Source organism: Callithrix jacchus, chromosome 5, assembly GCF_049354715.1.
Source record: "Callithrix jacchus isolate 240 chromosome 5, calJac240_pri, whole genome shotgun sequence".
In the NCBI taxonomy this organism is placed as follows: Eukaryota; Metazoa; Chordata; class Mammalia; order Primates; family Cebidae; genus Callithrix; species Callithrix jacchus.
The window spans coordinates 8,679,115-8,702,757 of record NC_133506.1 but is presented as its reverse complement, the minus strand read 5'-3'; the positions used below and the strand labels follow the sequence as shown (position 1 = coordinate 8,702,757).

Below are 23,643 nucleotides of genomic sequence, written 5' to 3'. Positions count from 1 at the left end.
CCTCGTCCAGGACACCAGAATGACCACAGCCCCTCCACCCTGAGCTCCAAGCTTTTACTCCTGCCCTACATTCCATTCCCCTCAGCACTGGAAAAGCTTTCAAGGTGTCAGACACTCCACGGCTCACAACCCACAGTGGATTCCCGACTCACTGCCAGGAAAATCCAGCACCATCCAAACTCATCCATGTGCCCTGGGGGTCTGGCCCCTCTGCCTCCAGGCCTCACAACCCACCGCTCTCCCCTCGGTTGCTGCACTCTGGCCTTGATGCTCTCTTTCACACCATGTTCTTTCCCACTTCTGGGCCTTTGTACCCGCTGGCCCCTCCGCCAAGAGTGCTTTCTTGTATATCTCAGAGATGCCCTTCCTGGCAACCCAGGCCCTACCTCCTGCCATGCTGTGTACCCAAATTCAATTCCCTGTCGTTCTCTGAAATGATCTCCCTCTCCCACTTAGGGTATAAACTTCATGAGGAGAAGGTCTATCTCATTCACTGATGGATCTTCAGTGCCTTGAAAAGTGCCTGGCACTTAGTAGGCCCTCAATAAATATTTGTGGAAGGAGCAAACTTTTCAGCAGGTGGGAGATTGTGTCCATTTTAATCTCGTTTGTTTTTGAGACAGGGTCTGTCACCCAGACTGGAGGGCGGTAGCACAATCATAGCTCATTGCAGTCTTGACCTCTTCTCGGGTTCAAGCAATCCTCCCACCTCAATCTCCTGAGTAGCTAGAAGCTACTACAGGCACACACCACCATGCCTGGGGACTAATTTATTTTTATTTTTATTTTCGTGGAGATGAGGGTCTCACTATGTTGCCCAGGCTGGACTCAAATTCCTGACCTTAAGTGATCCTCCCAATGTAGCTTCCTAAAGTGCTGGGATTACAGGTGTGAGCCACCAAACCTGGCTGGTGTTCGTTTTACAAATGAGCAAACTGAAGTTAGCTAACCGTCCCAGGGAGTAAAGTCTGGGGCTGGGATTTGAGAACAGATCTATCTCCTCCCAAACCTTGGATTTCTACCTCTGCCCTCTAAGGCTGCTGCCCAGCAGGACTAATTGAAAGCTTTGTCTCTGGGAAGGACAGGTTAACCATAAGAGATGTGTCATTTGAAATAGAAATACCCCAGCCATCCTTAGGCCCAGAGCAGGGTGCAGCAATGGATATAGCAGACCTGGGCTAACCAGTCAGGGACCAGGAGCCAGGCTATACACTAGCCCAGATGGAAAGGACCAGCTGGCTGGAGATAAAGAGTCAAAGGTGCCCATCCAGAGATCTGAGTTCTAGCTCCTGCCCTCCCGTGATTCACTGTGTGGCTCCCAAAAAGTGTCTATCCCCCTCTGAACTCAGGACATTCTCTGTAAAATGCTGTTACTACCCCATGCTGCATATAAAAGGCTCTGCCTCAATTGCCTTCTCACAAGAAAGTGCTGGAGTCTTTTACAGTTTTCCTATCTTGTAGGTCATGGTAGTATTTCATTCTTGTTCTCATCTTCGTTTTGAAATTATCAGGGAAGTAGGCAGCTTTTCATATGGTTATCGGCCCGTTTGTCTTTCTTTTTTTATTACTTGTAATGTCTTTGCCCATTCTCCCTCCACACACTTGGATTTTTCCTCTTATTGATTTATAGTAGCTCTTTGTGTATTAAGGATAGTTATTCTTGACTTACTTTGTGTGTAACTGGCTTAATGATACTGAGCTTGTAGCAGAGGGTTGCAGACATGACATGCTTTCCATGCTCCTCTCCTGCGATGCACAGTTGTATTTTTAAACTCTAATCCTTAGTAACTTTGAGGAGATCTCAAAGCTTTCTGGTAACCTGCAGGTATTAAAAAGCCCCGTCCAGGGCTAAATTTTTAAAACATAGGTCTGATTCGAAGCTCTCCTTTCCCATCACTGCCTTCCCTGTCACTGCCTGACTCAGCTTCTGACTCCACTGATTTGCCCTGTAGGGAGATATGTCATGCTGTCTCACTCCCTTCTCTCCTCCTTCTGGGTTTATTTCTCCCCTATATGTAGGGGAGCAGAAGAAGGAATGGGGATAGAGACAGCTATCACTACCCTGATGCTGCTGTGGCCTCCACAATTCCCAGTGTTAGAAAACTGTGCCCATCACCAGTGAGCAGCAGGGAGACTGGGACTAAACGTTCCTCTATCTCCACCCATGCCCTCTCCCTTTCTCCCACATGTGGCAGGTGCCTAATTAGGGCACAGGTGTGATTACTGGGCAAGGAGCATGGACTTGACCTCTTCGGATCACCCTAGCTTCCTCACTACCCCATTCCCCACTTCGACAGCCTCGTGCCCCTTTGGGCTGGGAATCCACAGCTTAGATTAAGTTCAGTTGCCTCCTTCACTGACCGCTTGACCAAATAGAGGAAATTGGTCAAATGCTGACAGTGCAGGCTGCCCCATGCCCGACCCCACCCTTTTTACATTTCTCATTCACTCTCCACTCATTCCCAATTGACGTGGGGCAGGTCAGTAAGTATGTGTTAAATCAAGGGATGGAATGCCTGTTTCCCTATGCTCCGTAGTTTCTCCCCTCCAAACATGAGCCCCCCTGGGCTTGGGAGCTGGGGACATGCCCTGCCCTGCGTGTGATGTTCCCCTCCCTGTGTCCATGTGTTCTCATTGTCGAACTCCCACTTATGATTGAGAACATGCAGGTTTCTTTTTCTTAGTTTGCTAAGAATGATGGTTTCCAGTCTTATCCATGTTCCTGCAAAGAACATAAACTCATCCTTTTTTGTGGCTGCATAGTAGTCCATGGTGTATATGTCCCACATTTTCTTTATCCAGTCTGTCATTGGTGGGCATTTGGGTTGGTTCCAAGTCTTTGCTATTGTGAATAGTGACTAGGACTCATCTTAGGAATCCTAAGCTTTCAGCTCCCCTTAGAAGGTTTCCTCCCACACTTTCTGGAATCTAAAGCTCTCATATCCTCCCCAAAGAAGGCCTCCTGGGTGTGCAGCAGTGGGCATTGCCCCCAGTCCTTGCGACACTGAGCATCCTGATTGGCTGGAGGTGTCTTGCCAGAGTCTGACTGCAGGGATGCTCAAGGGAGCATCTCATGAATCAAGTAGTAATGGAGTGCTCATTCATCTGCCGTGAGCTGTGCTAAGCACTTGGTGTGGATGAGTTCTTGTCATCCCCACAACTGCCTGGGAGGTAGTTCCTACTTTTGTCTCCATTTTACAGAAGAGAAGACCAAGGCTAAGCTACTTGCCCAATATCACCCAGCTAGGAAGCGGTGGTTTCTCAAGCCCCAAAGCCAAGCCTACCTCAACATTCCGCTGAATGTTCTGCCCCTCTGGTGCCCCCACCTCCTGAGTGCTGAGAAGGGTCCTGTGGGCTGGAGACCTCTAGCCCTGATCCCAGGGAGTTTCCAAGCTGGGAGTCATCTCTAGGGCCCACCCCTTGCTAGGTATGGTGCAATCTACCCCCCAGGCAGAAATGTGCTGAGGGATCTTCTGATGAAGCCTCCAACGATGGCGACTGCCTCCCATATGTGGCAGCCTGAGTGGGCAGGCGGGTGCCCAGATGTTGTTTATTTCCCTTGGTCATCGGCGACATGCATCCTGCACTGCCAGGCAGGGATTAGAGGATGCGCTGCCCAGCACTGTCTCTATGGGGCCTCCTGCATGGTTCTGGATCCTTCCCAAGGACAGAGCAGGTACCTCAGCAGGGTCTGGTCCTCCTCAGTCTCACTGCCTTGGGACAGGGGGCATTGGTGTCTTTCTGTCCTTCCCCATCCTTCTTACCCCCAGGGAGTCCTCCAGGACAGCTGTATTAAATCCTTAGTTCACCATGACACAATGTTCTCATGCAAAACACACTTCCCAGGCACACCCCAATTATGAAAAACTCTGCCCCCAAAAATGTTGGCATCAAAACCAAAAGCTTTGCACTGATTGTCAAAGCATTTCCAGGATCACAAACGCCAGCACAGGCAGGGCAGGTGGTGATAGTAATGGTAGTTACAGTGATGTCATGGAGACCCGCTTAAGTCAACCCTGCCCAGGCCCCCACAGCACACCTGTGAGGTCAACCAGGAGGTTTCTTGTTTTACAGATGGGAAAACCGGAGCACAGAGAGGTTAAGGCACTAGTTCAAGGTCACATGGCAAGGGTAAGGGGCAGAGCAGAAACTTCAATCCAACCTGTCTGGTTCTTAACCGTGTTCCACACTAGTAGTTCTCAAAGTGTGGGCCCAGGGTCAGTATCATCTGGGAACCTGTTAGCAATGCACATTCTCAAGTCCTGTCTAGACCTACTGAATCAGCAACTCTAGGGTAAGACCCAGTGGCCTGTGTTTTTAACAGGCCCTCTAGGTGAATCTGATGCAGTCCTGAGTGTGAAAAACCCTGCTCTACATTGTCTTCTATTGTGAGAGAGTGAAGTGGGTGTAAGATGTAGCTCCAGGATGAGAACAAAGGGCAGCTGACCTTTGCCTTCAGTATCTGGAATACGATAGGGTGGGGTAGGGTCTGCAGTGACCTGGGGAGCATATGCCTTATTTATGTGACTCTAACCACTCACTGCCCTGTGACAGCACACGTAATGTTGGCAGATGTTCTGACCTTTTTCAGAGAAGGCCAAATGCCAGATTTTTAATGCGAAATCTCTTGATTTTTTTAAATGCTAGAAATCCCTCCAAATTAGTATTTTTTAAAAATACATAGGGCTAGAGTTTCTGGCTTGGGTATTAAGGAAATTTCAATGACAGATTCACTGTGGGCTGCTGTGGAGATGAGCTTGTCTAGGAGAGCATGTCATTTTCAGGGTCCCAGATGTCGCCCTGCACTTTTTGACCCCCTCAGGGAAGTTTTGCCGAGTAAAGGCAGATGGAAGGCATGATACTGCAGAGGTGACCCTAAATTAACTCAAAATCCCAAAATGGAAAAAAAAAAAAAATACAGAGATCACTTGCACGCGTTGAGCCGTTGAGGCCTGTTTAAACAAGATGCTTGGGGCAGTTCTCAGGATGTGGGTGACCCTGAGCTTAGGGACCCTTGTTTGAAGAGCACAGGTCATTCCTTGCTCCCAAAAGGAAGAATGAACCTGCCCTTGGCCTAGGACCTAAGCTGCTGGCTAATATCTCTGCCCTGAGCACTTCGCCATCCAGCGGGCAAAAGACCACGTCCCTGGACCCTGCCAGCCTCCTTTCAGCCTCGCCAACATCTCTGGCCTCTGTTTGCTCACCTGGGAAAGAGGAGAAGGGTCCAGATGTTGGTTAACAGTCCCACTGTGTGTCATGATGGTGAGGGAATAGGAAGGGAACCTAGGTTTACAGAGGAGCACCTACTATGTGCCAGCACTTGCCGGTTTGCACAGCCTTCACAACAAATCACGTGGAGGTAGGAATTGCTGTCACAATTTTTCAGATGGGGAAACTGAGGCCCACGGAGAGGAAGGAACTTGTTCATGAGTGATGGGGCCAGGATATCAAACTGGGAAGCTGCATCATAACATGACCTTAGATTTTTAAGTCCCTTGAGGGCAGAAAACACATCATCCTCAATATAATTACAGTAGCTTCAGTGTATCAGATGCCTACTCCAAGTGGTCTGAGCTAAGAGTTTTTCACATACCATCTCCTTCAATCACAACAACCCTGCAGGAAAAGCATTATTATCCCCATTTGCAGCTGGAAAAATTGAGGCTTGTAAAGTACCTTCCCCATGGTCATACAGCTCCTCCAAAGCTCATAACCATTGACTCCCAGCACTGGACCTGACACAGAATAGGGGCTCAGTAATTGTTTGTTGAATGAATGGGTGAATGAATGAAAGAATGGATGGATCACTCAACCCTGGGTTAATGCATGCATTCAGAGTTGTCATAAGTCTTTATCACGTTGCAAACTGTCAAATCTGGTATGTTTGATTCCACTGTCATTCTCCATAAAATGAACATCCAAGCCTGGACTCATCCCTCGGGTGTGTGGGGAAACATGGAGTGACTCAGATGTCATTCTATGCCTCTCCAGCTGCTAGAGCAACACAGGGCCATGCTTTTGGGGCCTACTGGCATTTTGACTGAGGGAGAATGGTCTTAATTATGGGAAACAGTTGTTAATGGGAATTACATGGGGTTCCTGCCATCTACTCTGATGTCCCAAGAAAACTTGGGGAGGTTGCAGTTAGAGCTTAAATGCTTTTAAAATGCGCATCTCAGTTGGGAGAGGGCAGCAACAGAGGCCAATATGTGTAGAAGGACCCAGGGAGTTTCAAAGTGTGTTCCCTGGAACCTCAGGGTACCCTGGAGTGCCAGAGTGGTCAGGTTGGGTAGGTCGTGCTCCAGGCTCCTCATCTGTGTCAAAGCAGAGATGTTCCACCATGATCTGTTTGCTCTCTAGCGAGCTACATCCATTTTTATTGTAATTTGACAGAAGAAAACTAGCTCAAGTGAAAAATTCACTTTATTTGGTGCTATAGGACAAGTCAAGCCTTGGGAAGGACTGGGAGGTAGTCAGAAACTTTCTGTCTTAAAGAACACATGAGGTTCTGGTTGCTGCTTCTCTCTCTGCATCTGATTTGTTTATTTTTCTCTCTGTTTCTGTATTAGTCAGGAATCATTTGGTTGCAAGTGACAGAAAACCTAACTCAATGTGGCTTGAGAAAAGCGAGTATTTAGGATCCTCAGCGTGGATCCACATGCACAGATGACTCCTTTTGGTATTTGTCTGTGTCTCTTGGCTCTGCTTCTGCTGTGTGGCCTCCATTCTCCAGAGGCTCTTCCCTCATGGGGCCCCCACCAGCTCTGATCTACATACTCCTAGAACCAAAGAGAGGAAACGAAAACACACATATCCACTGACTTCAGCAAAAACCCCAAGACTAGCTCTTGTGGGGATGCGTGCCTGTGTCTGAACCTACAACCACTGTAGTCAAGGGGACTACACTGTAGCCAAGGATGCTCTGATTGGCCAAGCCCAGATTGAGTGCTTCTAGGTGAAGATGGCACCACACGGGCCTTAAAGCCAGAGAGTGCAGAGGAGCGGGCCTCTCTGTTAGCTAGTGCCCACCAGGGCTTCTCACACAGGTGTACCAGAACAGACTACCCTCCCACCTGCAGATAGCGTTAGGCCAAGGCCAGCCCAGACCATTGTCTGTCAGCCCACAGAGAGATGGTCTACTTGGCCCATCCTGGAAAAGACAGCCATTGCCTAGGGTCAGAGTCATGCCCTACATACATGGTTACTGGGGCCAGTTCTCAGAGAAAGGAGACTGTGAGCAGGGAAGACATTTCCAAAATTCCTATTCCATTTATTTGGACTTGTTAAAGTGCACATTCCTGGCCCAAAGCAGACACTTTACAAGCCACTCTGGAGATTGTTATGCACAGTCAAGTTTAAGAACCATAAAGTTTGGATCTTTCTAGAGCAGCGTGGTACAGACTCTTCTTGTCATCAGTGATGATTCACAAAGTGAACATTCAAGTGCCTACACCCATGACTTCAGGGTGGAGGGTAGAGAGCGGTAATAGCACTGCTTTTTCTAATGAGTTACAGAGACGTGATGAAACCCCAGACCATCAGAAGTCAAAAAGCAAGAGGTGCCATTACAACATAGAGGCAGACAGCATCCTAGCCAACTGCCAGGGTCAAGGATGAGGCCATGAGACAACCACTACCCTTCAAAGTGTTCATCCTCCAGGCCAACACTCTCTGAGGTCTGGGAGGGTCTTTGTTGGGTTCTTTGGCCTTCAGCATATTGAGTCATCATTCAAATAGTACTGTAGCTTTTTGAGGTCCAGAGTTCAAGACTAGCCTGGCCAACATGGCAAAACCTCGTCTCTACTAAAAACACAACAACAACAAAACTTAGCTGGGCATGGTGGTGAGTGCTTATAATCCCAGCTACTTGGAAGGCTGAGGCACAAGAATCACTTGAACCTGGGAAGCGGAGTTTGCAGTGAACTGAGATCGCCCCACTGCGGTCCAGTCTGGGCAAGCAACAGACTGAGTCTCCATCTCAAAAAAAAAAAAAGTACTGTAGCTCTGAGGCTTCTTTGCAGACTGGCTGCCTGACTTTGGGGAAAGCTCCATCCCTTCGGCCTCAGTGTCCCCAGTAAAACTGCAGGGGTTGTGCTGAGTGACCTCTAAGCTCTTCTGAGAGTGGTAAGAGCTTTGCTTTCTCTCCATCTTGACCCCTTATCTCATCCTGCATTGCTGTCACTTCTGTGGACTTCAGTCCCTCCCACCAGGCTGTTTGTCCTATAGGGGCAGGGGCCATGTGTGGCTCACTCACATGGCTCCAGGCTCTGCCTGATGCAGGAGGCTCCGGACAAATGCTCAAAGAGGGCAGTGTGGGGTAGAGTGACCTGCCACCCCTACTGATTCTGTGACCCTGGACATGTTATTTAACCTCAAGTCTCGATTTTTCTCAGCTGCAAAATGGGCAGCAACATCATGTAAGGGTGTGAGTCTCTGTCTACAGATTCATTTTGCAGGAAATGCTACTTTGTTTTTCTGTAATTTAACATTTGTAATTTGAAGTCGTATTCTGCCAGGTGGTAGAGATCACTGCAAGTCAAATGAGTGTCCCCCTGACCTTTGGTAGTGGGGTCGCATCTCAGGTCCAGTGGGCTTACACAGTGCCGAGGCAAAGAACAGGGCACCCAGGTCTCCACTGACATGACTCTGTGCACCCTGCGTGGCAGAAGAGCCAACATCGTCAGTCAATACGTGCGTCAGAAAGGCCCAGTGACCTAAACAAGATGGGCAATGCTTTCCTCCCTTCCCCAGGAAAGAATCTCTGCAGTGGGCAGTCCTGGGTTAATAAGGCCGCGCAAAGCTGTCTTTCTGTAAGAGCTCTGCCTCCTGGATCTGCGATGGCTACACTCTCAAGCCTGCAATCCCGCAGGCGGGAGGGGAAATGAGAGGAGAACAGTGCCTGTATTTCCTAAGGGGCTGCGCAGGGTATGCCCGCTCACATAGCATTGGCCAGAGCATAGGCACATGACCACATATAGCTGCAAAGGAGCCTGGGAAATGCAGTCTTAGAAGACATAAATTCCACTTAATATCAGGGTTCCGGCCGGGCGCTGTGGCTCAGGCCTGTAATGTCAGCATTTTGGAAATCTGAGACAGGAGGACTGCTTGAGCCCAGGAGTTGAGATTAGCCTAGACAACATGGTGAAACCACTTCTCTGCAGAAAATACACAAATTAGCTGGCCATGGTGTGGTGCACGCCTGTAGTCCCAGCTACTTGGGAGGCTGAGGAGGGAGGATTGCTTGAACCCAGTTGGTCCAGGCTGCAGTGAGCCAAGGTCGCACCAGTACCACTGCACTCCAGCCTGGGGGACAGAGGAAGACCTTGTCTCAAAAAATAACATAAAAATCAGGGTTCCTCTACAGAAGATGAGGGGAGAGTGGACATAGGGGATGACTAACAGTGCTCAGAGCCACCAGTCTCCGCTGTTCTTGGAACCCAGGTCCCATGTCTTCAGAATTTGTCACCTTCCCGTGCTCAGGACCTCAGCTTGAGGATGGGACAGGGCTTGGGAGGACAGCTAGTGGAGAAGGGGAAGAAATAATGTAGGACTCCTCCTTCCCCAAGACACAGTAGAGGCTAAACTATTTTGTTCTTCATGTGTTTTTGGGATGAACTATTTCAAACTTACAGTCAAGAATTTAAAATAATATAATGAACATTTTCGTGCCACTCTCCTGAATTCAGTGTTTGTTAGTCTTGTGGCTTCTGAATACATATTTATGAGTCATAAACACTACAAAATATTGCTTTGCAGGTACTTGAACTTTATATAAATGGCTCTTACTATATGATTCATTGTGCATCTTGCTTTTTTCCTCTCAACACCATCTCTGAGATATGTCCACAATGATAGCTGTAGCTACGTCAGTCATTTATCATGGCTGGGTTGCGTACGTGGTATCTGGCTGTGGTGTACGGCTATACCACAATGTATTTATCTATTACTTTGGCAGAGGGTTAGCTTTTTGCAGTTGCTTGCTATTAAATAATGCTGCAATAAATATTTTTGTCTCCGTGTACACATATGCAAAGGTTTCTCTAGGTCAGTGGTTCTGAGAGCATGGTCCCTGGACATTAGCATCACCTGGGAACCTGTTAGAAATACAGATTCTCAGACCTATTGAATCAGATGTGTCAGGGATGGAACTCAGGGACCTATACTCCAACAAGCTCACTAGGAACTGCTGTCATGCGACAGAGTTTGAGAACTGCTTCTCTAGGGTATATAACAGAAACTAAATTATTACATCTAGAAAAGGGACATCAGGCCAGGCATGGTGGCTCACGCCTATAATCCCAACATTTTGGAACCCTGAGGCAGGAAGATCACTTGAGGCCAGAGTTCAAGACCAGCCTGGGAAAGAGAGAGAGACTCTCTCCACATAAAATTTTAAAAATTATCTGCGTGTGGTGACATGTGCCTGTAGTCCCAGCTACTCAGGAGGCTGAGGCAGAAGGATTGCTTGAGCCCAGGAGTTTGAGGCTGCAGTTAACCAGGATGATGCCACTGCACTGGAGCCTGGGCGACAGAGCAAGACCCTGTCTTAAAAAAGAAAAAAAAAAACTTTTTAACACACAAAGAATACAGACATCTTCACATTCTTTAGATACTGCTAGATTTTTCCCCAAAGTTTACACTCTTATCTAAGCTGAATGTTTCCTGTCATTCTTGCCAGCTCTTGGTAGAATCAGAATCTGAATCTTTTGCTGAGTGAAAAGTCTGGACTCTGCTAAATTTTCAGTGGATGTTCTTATCTCTCTGTCTCTGGGAGTCCCTCTTACAACATCACACTTGCTCTCTGCCCTCAGGTACCTGCCAGGTATACAGCTCCAGAAGCACAAAAATCTTTATTCTGCTCTCCTGTTGTAGTTTCTCATACCAGAGCAAGAAAATTGAGGGCATTGCCAACTTTGCCTGGGAACAGGGTCCCAGGATACACATTAGTTACGGTGAACCTCCATATGACCCTGGATCAATTAGGCTCCTGAGTTGTAAGCAACAGAAATCAGGTTATCAGCAGGATGTGGGGCCTCACCATATCCTAGAAGTGAAAGATGAGGTTTGGGGAATTACAATACTCCTCTGAGAGCTGGAGCAGGGAGGAAGGAACAGAGGGACTGACGGATGGAAGGGAGAGAGAAAGGCCTCAGCCAGGGCTGGGCAGAGAGCCCACCCTACCTTCACCTGAACCCCATTCCTGTGTGACCCACACTCTTTTATCCCACTCTCAGGACTGGAGTCACCAGAGTGTGTATCTGGCCAGGCTTTCATTATGTCTCCCCCGCTGCCAACTTAAAGAAGGGCCAGACCTGTTTTGGTTTCTGTTCCAGGGGGAAGGTGCCAGGATACATTCCTCATCAGGACCTTGCAGAATGGGGAATTCTTCTTAAAAAAAAAAAAAAAAGATGGGGCACCAATAGCAAGAGGGGAGCATCTGGGAGGTGGAGAGCCAAGAATGTGTCCTGCTGGGTGGTCTTCGGGCTCAGGTGAATCAAGGTGTGTAATGGGATTATTAACCAGTCTGACCCTAATGACATAAAAACATGATACCATTTACTGTTTCCCCAATTGCCACCTCTCAAAAGCTACCCTGTCCTTTCCTGTCACTTAATGACACCTGGTCACTTTCTGACTATCCCCCACCTCCTATTCACAGTGGTCTCCCTTGCTGCCTCTTACTGCTGGGCACCTCCCAGCCCCCAGCCTTCTTGTGCCAGGCAGCAGTAATACCACCTAAGCCTGGCTGCTCCCGAGGAACCCCTTGCCACTGAGAACCCCCTCACGCATGCTGGGAAGGATGAGTGGGATCTTCTACCATACTCTCCCCCTCAGCTCTGCCCTTCTGTCTCCTGGTCTCCTTTCTCTGCTCAAAGAGGAATGAGAAGGGGGCAGATTCGCAGGGCTGTGGACATGAGTTTATGTCAAGCAGGGCATGAGATGCTGGCACCTTTTTGTAGGCACCCCCTGTCTTTTTGAGTTTCCCTGACATCTGCTCACCTGCTTTGGAGGGTTGGGAACACAGAAGAAGTCACAGCACAATGACTCACTTCCCTAGGCTGTCAATTTCTTTTTCTTTTCTTTTTTTGTTTACACATGGCTTCAATCTGTCGCTCAGACTGGAGTACAGTGGCATAAACACAGCTCACTGCAGCCTTCCCAGCTCAAGTGATCCTCCCACCTTAGCCTTCCAAGTTGCTGGGACTACAGGTGTGTGCCACTATGCCCGGCTAATTTTTGTATTTTTTTGTGGAGACAGGGTCTCACCATATTGCTCAGACTGGTCTCAAACTTCTGGACTCAAGCAATCCTGCCATCTTGGCCTCCCAAAGTGCTGGGATTATGGGCATGAGCCACTGTGTCTGGCTGACAATTCCTAACTCCCATGAGTCCCTCCTTGCAAGTGTTTAGCTTAATCAGGGTCCTGAGGTGATGGTCAGGGTAACAGAGACTTCCTGTGAGTCTGGAAAAGGCTCGCTTAAGATTCTAGAGCAACTTCCATCTCTTTTTCCCCAGCATTGGGTCCTGGATGCCAATTCTGGGGTAATGAAAATTTTTCTACTTAAACAAATTTCTCCCCTTGCTATTCCTGATGATGGTGGGAACCCTTGCTGATGGTGACGATGAGAAATGGGTATTGTTGAGTATTGTTCGGGAACCCAGCGGGAGGGTGAGGGTCTCACCCCAGCCCACACACACACTCAAAAATACACACTACTTTGGTAAAGATTAAGTTTGCTTGTGAGTAATGGAAAACTGCAAACAACAGTTATTTAAGTAAAATAAATGTTGATTTCTCTCTCATGTCACAGTCTACACAGGCAGGCTAGGACTGGTAAAGCAGTTCTGCCTTCCTCAGGGACCCTGGTGCTTTTTTTTAACCTTACATCTGATTGGCTAGATTCTGGTCACATGACCATATCTGGTTGGAATGGAAGCTGGGAAATGTAGTCTTTTGTTTGGGTGGCCATATGTGCCCAGTTACTATCCTAATGACACCGTCTCAGCGGCTCACACATAATGTTTGATCATCTCTCCCTCCCTTTCCTTCTCCTTCTGCCCTGGTCTGGTGGGCAGTGGGCACTGGCCTGGGGGGCAACTGCACAGGCTGTATCATTTGCTCAGAGGAGAACGGCTGTTCCACCTGCCAGCAGAGGCTCTTCCTGTTCATCCGCCGGGAAGGCATCCGTCAGTACGGCAAGTGCCTGCACGACTGTCCCCCTGGCTACTTCGGCATCCGCGGCCAGGAGGTCAACAGGTGCAAAAGTACGTGGCTCCTCCCTTGTTCTAGGCTAGTGCTGGGCTCCTAGACATGCGGGCTCAGATCCCACCCTCTCACCCCACCACAACCAGAGGGGAAGTACATGCATGCCTAAGCCCAGACTCTGAGATACCTCCTGAGTCCAGGCTGGCTCTGCAGCCTGAGGCAAGTCAGTCCCCTCTCAGACTTAATCGGCACTAATAGAGCAGAGAACTTTCACTTCTACCCTAGTTTGTGGTGGGGCCTTAGGCATGTAACTCACCTTCTCTGGTCCTAGGTCAAATAGGAAAAGGAGTCCTAATTCCAAACTCTAATTTTTGCCATAACTTTGGACAAGTCATCACTATTTCTGAGGTGGAAAAGAAGCAGGGAGTCCTCACTTCAGCCCAGATTTGCAGGTGACTTCAAGCAAGTCACTTGCTCTCTCCAAGCCTCCCTTCAAATGAGAAAGGGCGTTCTCTTCACATGCAGCCCAGTTTGACCTTGGCCAAGTCTTGGGAGACACTGAGTCCTGACCCAAATGCTACCGAGCCTGGAGCTACCCAGAGGCTCTCCCACCTCGGGCAGACCCAGTGGGCCCCGTCCTTGGCAGTCTTCCTCACCTGGGGTGTCCCTGGCTCTGTTACAGAATGTGGGGCCACTTGTGAGAGCTGCTTCAGCCAGGACTTCTGCATCCGGTGCAAGAGGCAGTTTTACTTGTACAAGGGGAAGTGTCTGCCCACCTGCCCGCCAGGCACTTTGGCCCACCAGAACACACGGGAGTGCCAGGGTGAGTGGGGACCTCCCCGCCCCGCCCCTGCCCCTCCCTCCCTGGAGTGGGGGCTTGATGAGGGGTGTCAGGAGGTCTGGAAGAAATCACAGTAGAATGCCATGTGGTGGTGGGAGGCCCAGCAGCAGCACGTCAAGTACACCAGGTACCTACACATATTAACCGCGATACACCAGAGCCAACATAACCACCGTTACTGTGATTAATACTCCAGCCAACACTGGCATCGTTACTGTGGCCAAGGGAATCAGCAGAGGGCAGAGGAAGAGCACTGATTTTGTTTTGTTTTGTTTGAGATAGGGTCTTGCTCTGTCACCTGGCTGGAGTGCAATGGTGTGATCATAGCTCACTGCGGTCTCAAACTCCTAAGCTTAGGGATCCCCCTGCCTCAGCCTCCTGAGTAACTGGGATCACAGTCATGTACCACAACAGCTGGCTATTTTTTTATGTTTTTGTACAGACAGGCTCTTGCACTGTTGCCCAGGCTGCCCCTGGGCTCAAGCAATCCTCCCACCTCAGCCTCTCAAAGCACTGGGAGTGGAGGTGTGAGCCACCACACCTGGCTGAGCACTGATTTTGGAATAGGACAGGCCTGGGGTCCATCCTAGCTCTAAACCTTACCCTTTGGTGATCTTAAGCAAACGACCTCAGCCCTTTGTCCTTCAGTTTCTCCAAAAGTTTTCTTTAAAAAAAAGGAGCATAGAACATAAAGCCTACCTCATGGGGAGAAACTGTTATGAGGATTAAGTGAATTAGTTCAATTTAAAGTGCTCAGTACAGCAACCAGCACACAGTAGATGCTCAGTACATGTCAGTATCAGTGTTATTACTGCTATGATTATTTTCTGACAGCTCCTTGTCATACGCTTGCCTGTGATCCCTCTTTCGTTCCTGCATGAGACTGTTCTTTGGCATTCTCATCTGAACTGTGCATCTCTGCCCATGCATTCCCTCTGGGCTCATTTATGCTCATTCCAGCTGCTGATGGCCCCTGACTTACTGTCTGCAGCCTCCCTGAGCAGCAGACGTCACCTCCACTGTCCTCTGGGTGCCTCCTTTCCACTCCCACTGCCACCATCCCCCTCCTGACGCTTCCTCTGGGTTTTCTCTGGGTTTCAATAACCAGCTCCATGACCTCTGGGTGGTCATGCCCTAGATGCACGCATCACTGTTGTCTCTTCTCTCTCCCTGACCTTATACCCAATCCAATCTGTTCACTTACTCACTCCGAAAGTATCTACTGGAGCATCTGCTATGGCCAGGCACTTTCCTAGGTGCTGGGGACAGGTTAGAGAACAAAACGAAGTCTCTGCACTCATGGACATGACATTTCAGTGGAGAGACAGAAGCGACACCCGGGAACAAATGCACAATATTTTGGGTGACACGAAGAACTTTGGGGGGAAAATGAAGCAGCACAACGCTCCCAAACCCACACCACCGGGCTCATCCCCTTCTCCCCACCCTAGCCCCACCCATTTTTTTCTCTCCTCTGCTCACCCCTCTTCCCGCCTTCTCACCACCCCTTGCCTATCGCCAGGATTCTGGCCACAGCTCCTGCCTGTCTCCTGCCCCGGCTTTCAGTCCCTTCAGCCTACTCTCCACTCAGCAGCAGAGGGAGTATTTCAAAATGACAGTCTTTTCCTCCCAGGAACCTTCAGTGGCTCCCACTGTCCTCGGGCAGAGCCCACCCAGGCCCTGGGCAATCTGTCTCATCTGCCAGCCTTTCCATCCCCATCATTTTTTTCCTCCTCCATTTGAGTTCATTCTCCAGCTTGCCCAATTCTAGGTCAAATCATCCACCCTGCTGGGGTTATTCCCTCACCTGGATCACCTCCTGTCCCTTTCTGAGCCTGGCTGGCCTCCCCCTCCCTGCCATCCCAGCCCCACTCCAAGACCCAGTCCAGGAGTTTCCTGCCCTATGACCAACTCTTGCCACCTCTGAGCTCCCACAGTGCCTGTGCTTCCCTCCTCACAGTGGTGTCCAGATGGTGAATTCCAGGAGCCTGCAGACCCTGGTCTGTCTTATCTGCTGCTGCTCCCTCAGCACCCAGAACAGCGCCTGGCACGCACTGAGGGCTCAGTCTTTACTTGTCAATTGCATCTTGAACTTGCTGTGTCTGTTGTATGAGCCTCTTACTACGTTCCCTTCGCAAACCCCTGCTCTAGGCCTCAGTGTCCAAATCTGCAAAATTGGAGTATTCATAGCTACCTGCATTTTGTGCCTACTTCTCACGGACTTTTTAAATGATCAAAGGCTACACACACACACACACACACACACACACAAACACTTACCCCCTATGAAGAACTTTTATGTCCATGGCCTTTTTCTTTCTCACGGCAGTGCTGGGTTTCTTCTGCCTTACAAAGTTGATCAAAGGCACATGATCAAGTTCAAAACCTGTGTCCTGATCCTGAGAGCTTCCCAGGCGACCTCCCAGCCTCCTCTCCTGCCCCACCCCTCCCAAGACTTCACTCCCAGCTCTGGCTGCCCCATCTCCCAAACATGGTGGACCAGTCTCCCTAGGCTTTGCACACTTGCTGGAATGGGCTTCCTTCTTCTCACCTGAGGAGTTCCCCCTCTCTCCCTTTAACTCATACACCACCTCTGGGAAGCCTTCCCCTTTAAAGCTAGACAGTAGGCCACTCTGGCTTCAGGCCTATAGCAGTCTGTGCATGCATTAGTTTAGCTGTCATTCTACGCTCTTATAAATAACTTTTTAAATGCCCCCTCTCTGTTCCTAGCAGTAGACCAAATCCTTTGCAGGTAGAAGTGACGTCTTCAGTCTTCAGAGGACTGAATCCCTCAAACCCTGCCCTTGGATCTGAAGGACCCTCACTGCCGGCTGACCCTGTCTGTCTGTCTCTCCTCTCACTCCACAGGGGAATGTGAACTGGGTCCCTGGGGTGGCTGGAGCCCCTGCACACACAACGGAAAGATCTGTGGCTCTGCTTGGGGCCTGGAGACCCGGGTACGAGAGGCTGGCCGGGCTGGGCACGAGGAGACAGCCACCTGCCAGGTGCTGTCGGAGTCAAGGAAATGTCCCATCCAGAGGCCCTGCCCAGGAGGTGAGCCTTAGGACAGGCACGTGAGGCTGTGGGGGGTAAGGGACAGAGTGACCTCAGGACACTGCCCCACAAATAGTACCTGGGAGACTGAAAGGCCGCCAGGAGCCAATCGTCATGCAGAGTACACATCGCCTTCCACGGTGTCCTTTCAAAGGAGGACCTTCCTTGCTGGGTTCAGTCCCAAATACATTAGGAAACTTGAGCTGGCCAGAAGGTCCCAACCCTCTCAGACTGAACACCACCCCCTTTTAATAAGAAGGATTTGGGAATATCCTCCTTACTACTCTTAATGAAGTTCATGGAGAGTGTAGCCTACTTGCAAAGGCAATTTTTTCAAAAGTAATGTTTTAATCAGTATAATTCCCTAACCGTAACGTGGGGAGAAAGAAAAGAAATTTCCTGGTGGAAGCGCTTGACCCAACTAAGCAGACACTTAGGGAGGCAGAATCCCAGTGAGGACTGCGGTTGTGGTCAGCACCCCACAAGCGTGGCTGCGTTGCCATGAGATGCAATTCCCAAAAGTGACCAATGATTAATAAAGTCCAACCAAACTGCTCTCTTGATTGGCAGCGCACTCACAGTGCCCTAGAATCTTCAGTGAATGAAAGTGTTCAAAACCGCTTGGCATTCATGGGTAAAACAGAATTCAGCTCCCAGCAAGCACACCTTTCAGCTACGTGAGGGTGGGGCACGATGTGAGGGAACTGGATGGAATGGGGGACCACTGATCTTTGCTGGGGACTGTCCCACACTGCACCCTGATTGCTGTCCACTGAAAGCACAGGATCCCCCTTCATTATGGCTTCCAAGACCAGTATACATATTTCCAAATGCCTCTGGGGGCTGTTAAGAACCACTGATTTACACAGAAGAGAAGCCACAGGGTGTGGTTGGTAAGATGTGAATAGTGAGTAGTAATGACATGGAACCGGCAGTGTTGACTGTGCACACACTATGAGCAGGCAGAGGTGAGGTCAGGGGGGGAGAGGGTGAGGCAGGCCAGGGAGAGGACTCAGTCAAGTGAGCTGGGAGCCCCTGGGGGAGCTTGGGCACAGGCCAGATCTCGTCCCCTCTGCCCCAGTGTGTCACTTAGAAGGGAAAGCACAGGGCTGGACATCAGAAACTCCAGTTTAGGCTGTGCCACTGAACAAGTCACTCCCCTTGCTGGGCCTCAGTCACCTCATCTGAGAAATGAAACTAATTGATGTTTGTGTTAGAAGAAATTCAGCCCAGCGCCACAGGGTCAGGGGCCAGGGTAGGGGAGCGGGGAAGCACATAGGGTTCAAGATTCAGAGTTAGGTTTTGGGTTTGCACCCAGCCCACCCCTGCCATAGAAGAATGGAGGTAGAAGAAATAAAGAAGAAAAAGAAAGAAAAGGTAGACTGGCACAAAGAAATGATAGAAAGGTAGGGAGAAAGAGGGGAAAAATGGAGAAGATGGAACCGGTTGTGGGGCAGACCCTGCCTGCTTCTCCCGCTGTTGTGCATTTCATATATATAAAGCACTCAGGGCTGTGGCCTGCATACAGTGAGCACTCACTAAATGCTCGAGTATTATTGCCCCAGTGTTCTGGAGAAGTGGTGCAGGGACACAGGTGAAAGAAGCCCCATGTCCGGCACAGAGCCTGCTCAGCTGTGGAGCAGGTGTGCCCGGGAAAGCCACGGGGACGCCCAGGAGGCCACCCTGCATGTTGATTGGGGCACCCTCATGTGAACCTGTAGGCCTGGCCAAGCCCAATGCCCCACACTGGAGGGCCCCGAGCAAGGTAGTGGCCCTTGCCACTCCCTGAAGAATTAGAGAGAAAGGCTCAGTTTGGGGTCACTTAGCCCACGGTCCAAATTCTCAACAGGAGGGATTGCAAGGTCAGCACCCAAACATTCTTCTGAGCCCCGTTGCTGGGGAGTGGGTGGGGCACCCTCATCTTTCAGAACTGAGGAGGCTCCCAGGACCTAACCGGCCCTGCAGCCTCGGTCACCGGGCCCTGTGCTCTCGTTGCAGAGAGGAATCCCGGCCAGAAGAAGGGCAGGAGGGACCGGCGCCCCCGCAAGGACAGGAAGCTGGACCGCGGGCTGGACGTGAGGCCGCACCAGCCCGACCTGCAGCCCTGACCACAGCTCTCCCAGCCTCTGGTCCTAGTCATTGGCCCCTGCACACCTCCTCCTGCTCCTCCTCTTCCTCCTCCTCTTGCCCCTCCTCCTCCTCCTTCTCCTCCTCTGCCCCTCCTCCTCCTGCTCCTCTCGCTCCTCCACCTCCTGCCCCTCCTGCTCCTCCTCCTCCTGCCCCTCCTCCTCCTTCTCCTCCTCTGCCCCTCCTCCTCCTCTTGCCCCTCCTCCTCCTTCTCCTCCTCTGCCCCTCCTCCTGCCCCTCCTCCTCCTGCCCCTCCTCCTCCTCCCACTCCTCCTCCTCCCCCTCCTCTTCCTCCTCCTCCCCCTCCTCTTCCTCCTCCTGCCCCTCCTCCTCCTCCTGCCCCTCCTCCTCCTCCTGCCCCTCCTCCTCCTCCTGCCCCTCCTTCTCCTCCTCCTCCTGCCCCTCTTCTTCCTCCTGCTCCTCCTCCTCCTCCTGCCCCTCCTCCTCCTGCCCCTCCTCCTCCTCCCACTCCTCCTCCTCCCCCTCCTCTTCCTCCTCCTCCCCCTCCTCTTCCTCCTCCTGCCCCTCCTCCTCCTCCTGCCCCTCCTCCTCCTCCTGCCCCTCCTCCTCCTCCTGCCCCTCCTTCTCCTCCTCCTCCTGCCCCTCTTCTTCCTCCTGCTCCTCCTCCTCCTCCTGCCCCTCCTCCTCCTCCTGCCCCTCCTCCTCCTCCTGCCCCTCCTTCTCCTCCTCCTCCTGCCCCTCTTCTTCCTCCTGCTCCTCCTCCTCCTCCTGCTCCTCCTCCTCCTCCTCCCCCTCCTTCTCCTCCTCCTCCTGCCCCTCCTCCTCCTCCTGCCCCTCCTCCTCCTCCTGCCCCTCCTCCTCCATCTTCTCCATTTGCCCTCTCTTCTCCCCACCCTTCTTTCATTTTTCCTTGTTGGTCTACCTTCCACTTTTCTTTCTTCTTTATTTCCTTTATTTCTTCCACCCCAGTTCTCCTCTCCTTCTCCCTCCCTCCCTCTTCTCGCTTATCTTTTATCTGTCTTTTTCATTCTTCCTGTGTTTCTTCCTGTCCTTCACTGCCTCCTTCTCTCTCCCTCCTCTTCTCTCCTCTCTCTCACACACACTTAAAGAGACACCATGAGCCTGGGTCCTCCCCTGCAGCTCTCTCTCTCTCTACTCCTTAAAGAAAGCAAACACCTTTTCCCAGGCCTTTCCCTGACCCCATCTTTGCAGAGAAAGGGTTTCCAGAGGGCAAAGCCTGGGCCACAGCACAGGTGAGTCCTGAGGGCCCTGCCTATGCTCAGGGGAAGGGGCTCCAGAACCCTGAGCTGTGAGCACCTGGTTCTCTGGACAGTCCCCAGAGGCCATTTCCACAGCCTTCAGCCACGAGCTACCCCAAGGAGCTGGCTGGACAAGGCTCCAGGGCTTCTAGAGTCCTGGCCTGGCCACCTCCCCCAGCTGGCCGTGGAGGGCCACAACCTGGCCTCTGCTGGGCAGCCAGCCCTGGGCCAGCCAGGTCATCCTCTGCAAGCTACCTGCCACCCCCATCAGCCCTCCCTGCACAGGCCTCCCTCTCACAGGTCCCATGCCCCTTTTTCCCAAGCTGGATCAGGTAGGCTGTCACTGCTGGAGGATCCACCCACCCAGCCCAGAAGAGGCCATTGAAACTGAAAGGAACACTGAGATTGTCCAGCAGCTCCGTTCCCCACCTCATCACTCCTGCTCACATGGGGAGACAGGCCTGAGAAGGAAGGGGCATGCCTAGCGTCACAAAGGAAACCTCAGGCTCTGCTTCTGCCTGAGACTCTGCTCAGCACACCCACGGCTGAGAGGAGACATTGGGGGTCATGTGGTGTGGGGGGGCGGGGATGTAGGGAATTGTGGGTTGGGAGCACGGGAAGATCCCTGCACCCACTACCAGGTTTCCTGAATCTGTGCTTCCTGTGACGCCCCTCGCCCTGGGCAGGAACGATGCTGGGAGGAGTCTCCAGGTCAGACCCAGCTTGGAAGCAAGTCCGTCCTCACTGCCTGTCCTTCTGCCATGTAACACCCGCTTCCTGCTCTGCTCCTGGAATCCTCAGGAAGGGGATTTGTGTTTGCCATGACCAGCTAGCCTGAAGGCATAGGACTCCGTAGCCCAGACAGGAATGAGCAGGAGAAACAAGAGTCGGGTGGCCTGGGGAAGGAAGGTGGTCAGCAGGCTGGGGAGAGCCTCTAGGTGATGAAACATTACCCCCCACCCACCCCAAGAGAGTGTCCACCCTCAGAGCTGCCTTCTACCTGACTGCAAAATGCCCACCCTCTCCCTGACTTCCCTCCCCTCACCTCCCTGAGAACAGCTAGAGCCCCCTCCTTCACCTGGCCAGGCCACCAGCTTCTCTTCTGCAAATATTTGTGTCTCTAAAATGCTCCATTTTTATTGTTTCAAGACCCTAACATTTTTAAAAAAAATTTTAATAAAGGGAAAAGAAACTTGCAAATGTTTCTTAAGCATCAACTGTGATTCTGATGAGTTTGGAGTAGCAGGATTAAAACATGTGGAGTGGTTTTCACAGGAATGCTTGGCGCTGAGAGGGGTCAGGATGTATTGGGGATGGGGTGGAGTTTCAGCTTGCGGGGAACTGATAAAAGAGGAGCAACCCTCAGCCCGTCCAGGCCCCTCTTAAGAAGCGGGCTCAGCCAGAAGCAGAAGAGGGTAACACCTCAAGCCCCAGAACCTCACAGTTCCACGAACCACGTGTCTCAGGGACTAGGGGCACCTGGGAGGTTGACAGGGCCATCTAAACACCCTGGGCTGCTGATGAGAGTGGCCTGGGCATTGGGAGGCACAGGTGGGAGCTCCAGCCTGTCACCAGCGATCTGGTGGGGTCTAGGTCAAGTCACTTCCCCTTCCCGGGCCTCAGTTTCCCCATGAAGAAGTTAGGCTAAATTAAATCTATTGCCGAAATCTGGAAGACCCAACAGCATCTGCTGGGGACGTTTGTAGAAATTCAAATTTTAGGGCCCCACCCCAGGTCTATTCATTGCAAACAAGCTTAGGAGCAGGCAGTGAGAGCAAACATTCATTCCAGTACAAGCTTGTGGGAGAGGTGACTCTCGTGATTTCCAGCCCAGAGGGCTGAGCCTAGATTTGCGGCTGCAATTCTGATCCTGACCTCAAGGCTCAATGATCAGGTTCTGTAGAGTTTAGTGTGTGTGTGTGTGTGTGTGTGTGTGTGTGTGTGTGTGTGTGTGTTTATTTTTTATTTTTTTGAGGCAAGGTCTTACTCTATCACCCAGGTTGGAGTGCAGTGGTTCTATCACAACTCCCTGCAGCCTCAAATTCCTGGCCTCAAGCAATCCTCCTGCCTCAACCTCCCAAGTAGCTGAGACTAAAGGTGTACAAATCCAGCTAATTTTTTATGTTTTGTAGAGATGGGGACTCAATATGTTGCTCAGGCTGGTTTTGAACTCCTGGTCTCAAGTGATCCTCCCACCTCAGCCTCCCAAAGTTCTAGGATTACAGGTGTGAGCCACCATGCCCAGCCCATATATATATATATATATATACACACACACACACACACACGCACACACACACACACACACACGCACACGCACATACACTATATAGTGTTTTCTGTTAAGACCCCAGCTGTTGAAGGATGCTGAACGTTCTACATTTCACAATTCTAAAAGACCAAGATAAGAGTGGAAGTTTCCAGTCCTCCAATTCCCTGTCCATGTTCTTTTCCCTCAGGGGGCTTGGTCCTCTGTCCTCATCTGGGGCTGTGGACGTTTTTTATATTTTCAAATTACAGGATGAAATCTCTTCTTCAGGGCTCCAGCCCCTCCTGTAACAATCTTTCCGTCTCAGACGTTCCCTGCCCCCAGCTCCAATCCTTTGAAATCCCAGCCTCTCTCACACTCTCTGGAGGATTGAGGTGCCTCTCTGGGAAGGAGATTCTGCGGTCAGGTGGGCATCACTCACTCCCTTCTTACAAGCCAAGCTTGGAGAAGTTCACGGAGAAGCTCAGAAACGGGGTGGGGTCACACAGCCAAAGAAGGGCAGTTGGGGCAGAGCCCAAGGGAAAGGTTCCGCTGCGATTGGCCCTCCGGATGCTATGCCAGAGGGAGAGAACAACCCCTTGGCCAGAGCTGAGGGATCCCTGCTGAGTTCTTCCTGTCCCCTCTTCCAGCTGGGCCACACCAGGGCCCTCTCCGCAGACCACCGCCCCCCCAACCCGCTCACTCTAGCCTCATCCTGGCCTGACCGCTCACCATGGCCCTGCATGTCGTTTCCACAACCTGCCACGGGAGGGTGCCAATCAATCAGGAACAGATCGTAGCCAGGCTGGTAAAGGAGCGCATTTCTGAAACTGGGGGACTTGCTGTTCTCTCCTAGCAGGGCTGGAGAGGGGTAGAGGGCAGCGGAGGGCAGGGGAGAGGCTGCCTCAGACGGAAGGACTGCCTCAGACTGAAGGACTACAGTTGC

At 51.1% G+C, this 23,643-nt stretch overlaps 1 protein-coding gene across 1 annotated transcript in view; it reads left to right on the top strand.

The window, feature by feature from the left end:
• The window catches only part of RSPO4 (R-spondin 4), a 35,990-nt gene extending 14,318 nt beyond the window's left edge, over positions 1 to 21,672 (top strand). Inside the window, exons 2-5 of the mRNA XM_035303452.3 lie at positions 13,078 to 13,266; positions 13,890 to 14,030; positions 16,917 to 17,102; positions 19,101 to 21,672. Coding sequence (XP_035159343.1) covers positions 13,078 to 13,266; positions 13,890 to 14,030; positions 16,917 to 17,102; positions 19,101 to 19,210 — 626 coding nt within the window. The 3' untranslated portion in view covers positions 19,211 to 21,672. The remainder of the gene's footprint in view (positions 1 to 13,077; positions 13,267 to 13,889; positions 14,031 to 16,916; positions 17,103 to 19,100) is intronic.
• The last annotated feature ends 1,971 nt before the right edge of the window (positions 21,673 to 23,643 follow it).